General features: G+C 30.6%; 1 protein-coding gene across 1 annotated transcript in view; it reads left to right on the forward strand.

Moving 5' to 3' along the window:
• LOC107710195 (zinc finger MIZ domain-containing protein 1-like) overlaps nt 1–1874 on the forward strand; it is a 45529-nt gene that overhangs the window by 34384 nt on the left and 9271 nt on the right. The window contains exons 11-13 of the mRNA XM_016514936.1: nt 338–382; nt 465–633; nt 1132–1277. Coding sequence (XP_016370422.1) covers nt 338–382; nt 465–633; nt 1132–1277 — 360 coding nt within the window. The remainder of the gene's footprint in view (nt 1–337; nt 383–464; nt 634–1131; nt 1278–1874) is intronic.

Raw genomic sequence — 1874 nt, forward strand, 5'->3', positions numbered from 1 at the left:
GAACCCTCAACCTTCGGGTTACAAGTCCGACTCTCTATCCATTAGGCCACGACTACCCCAAAAAATTATAATAATAATTATAATAAATTATAATAAAATGAGTACATGATTGCTACAATAAAAAATGGACTACACACCACTGTTTTAAATTATCATCTATTTTTATATTTTTATAATAATAATAATAATAATAATTTATTCTAATATATTTTATATTTTCGTAATAAAATTTTCTAATTTTATTCAAATATATTTCAGTATAATATAGCCAAAACAATCCAATCCCATAATACTGACAAGCTCATTGAGTGTGTCTTTGTCTCTGTCTCTACTACAGGAACCCAGCAATAACTTCAGCACGGGAAACTTTCATTACAGTGGGGTACGTTAGTTAGATGTTCCGTCAGCAGTTGATTTATTCACAGTTTCAGGTGTTTACCTGTTGTGATTTCTTGTGTTTGTAGCCTCCGCGGCCGATGGGCAGTTACCCTCACTCTCCATTACCGGGTGACCCCACGCCCCCCGTGACCCCAGGAAGTAATATGCCACCGTATCTGTCGCCAAACCAGGACATGAAGCCCTCGTTTCCTCCTGATATCAAACCCAACATTAATGCACTGCCGCCTGCTCCAGGTATGAGCCTCTACATCACCATACATCATTTTGGCCACACTGTTAAAAATGATTTTCCTGTGTGGTTTTGTCTCGTTTCCAATACATCTATACATTCTTAAATGTGTCCCTGGAGCACAAAAGCAGTCTTAAGTCGCTGGGGTATATTTGTAGCAATAGCCAAAAAAAACATTGTATGGGTCAAAATTATCCATTTTTCTTTTATGCCAAAAATCATTAGGATATTAAGTAAAGATCATGTTCCATGAAGATATTTTGTAAATTTCCTACCGTAAATATATCAAAACTTAATTTTTGATTAGTAATATGCATTGCTAAGAACTTCATTTGGACAACTTTAAAGATGATTTTCTCAATATTTAGATTTTTAAAAAATTGACCCTTATGACTAGTTTTGTGGTCCAGGGTTATAAATTAAGATACATTTACTTCAGAAGCAAAATGATTGTTTAGAATATCGAATCATTAAATAGGCTTAATCTCCATCTTGTTTCCTAGGTAACCCTAACGAGGACCTCCGGCTGATGTTCCCGGTTCGGGACGGTGTGCTTCTGGAGCCGTTCAGACTGGAGCACAACCTGGCCGTCAGTAATCACATCTTCCACCTGCAGCCCACCGTCCACCAGACGCTCATGTGGAGGTCAGTGTGATTTTTAAATGGTCACCATGATGACAAATTGATTTTTAAATTCTAATAAAATTATTATAAAGTAACTGTACTGTAATACCGAACTCCACACAACTGTTTTAATTTATTATATTTTTTAATAATTTAATTTAATATAATTAATCATAATTATAATAATAAAATGTAAGTAATTTATTGTAATGAATTCTAATAAAATAATAAAATGCTTATAAAAAAGTAACCTTAATACCGGGTTACACACCACTGTTTTAATTTATTATAATTTGTTTTATTATTTTAGTATTTTATACTTTATTATTTTATTATTTATTATAATATATTCTAATAACATTATGATAAAATGATTGATGCAATAAAAAAGTAACTGTAATACTAGACTGTACACCACTGTTTTAATTTATTCTCAATGTTTTTATTTATTATAATAATAAAATTAAGAATAATTTATTATATTGAATTCTAATAAAAAATGATTGATGCAATTAAAAGGTAACTGTAATTCAGGACAACACCACTGTTTTTTTATTATACATTTTTAAATTATTTTATTATAACAATAAAATTAATAAAAATTTATTAATTTTAGTATATT

The sequence above is a fragment of the Sinocyclocheilus rhinocerous genome, unplaced genomic scaffold (genome assembly GCF_001515625.1).
Source record: "Sinocyclocheilus rhinocerous isolate Xijiao unplaced genomic scaffold, SAMN03320098_v1.1 scaffold477, whole genome shotgun sequence".
Classification (NCBI taxonomy): Eukaryota; Metazoa; Chordata; class Actinopteri; order Cypriniformes; family Cyprinidae; genus Sinocyclocheilus; species Sinocyclocheilus rhinocerous.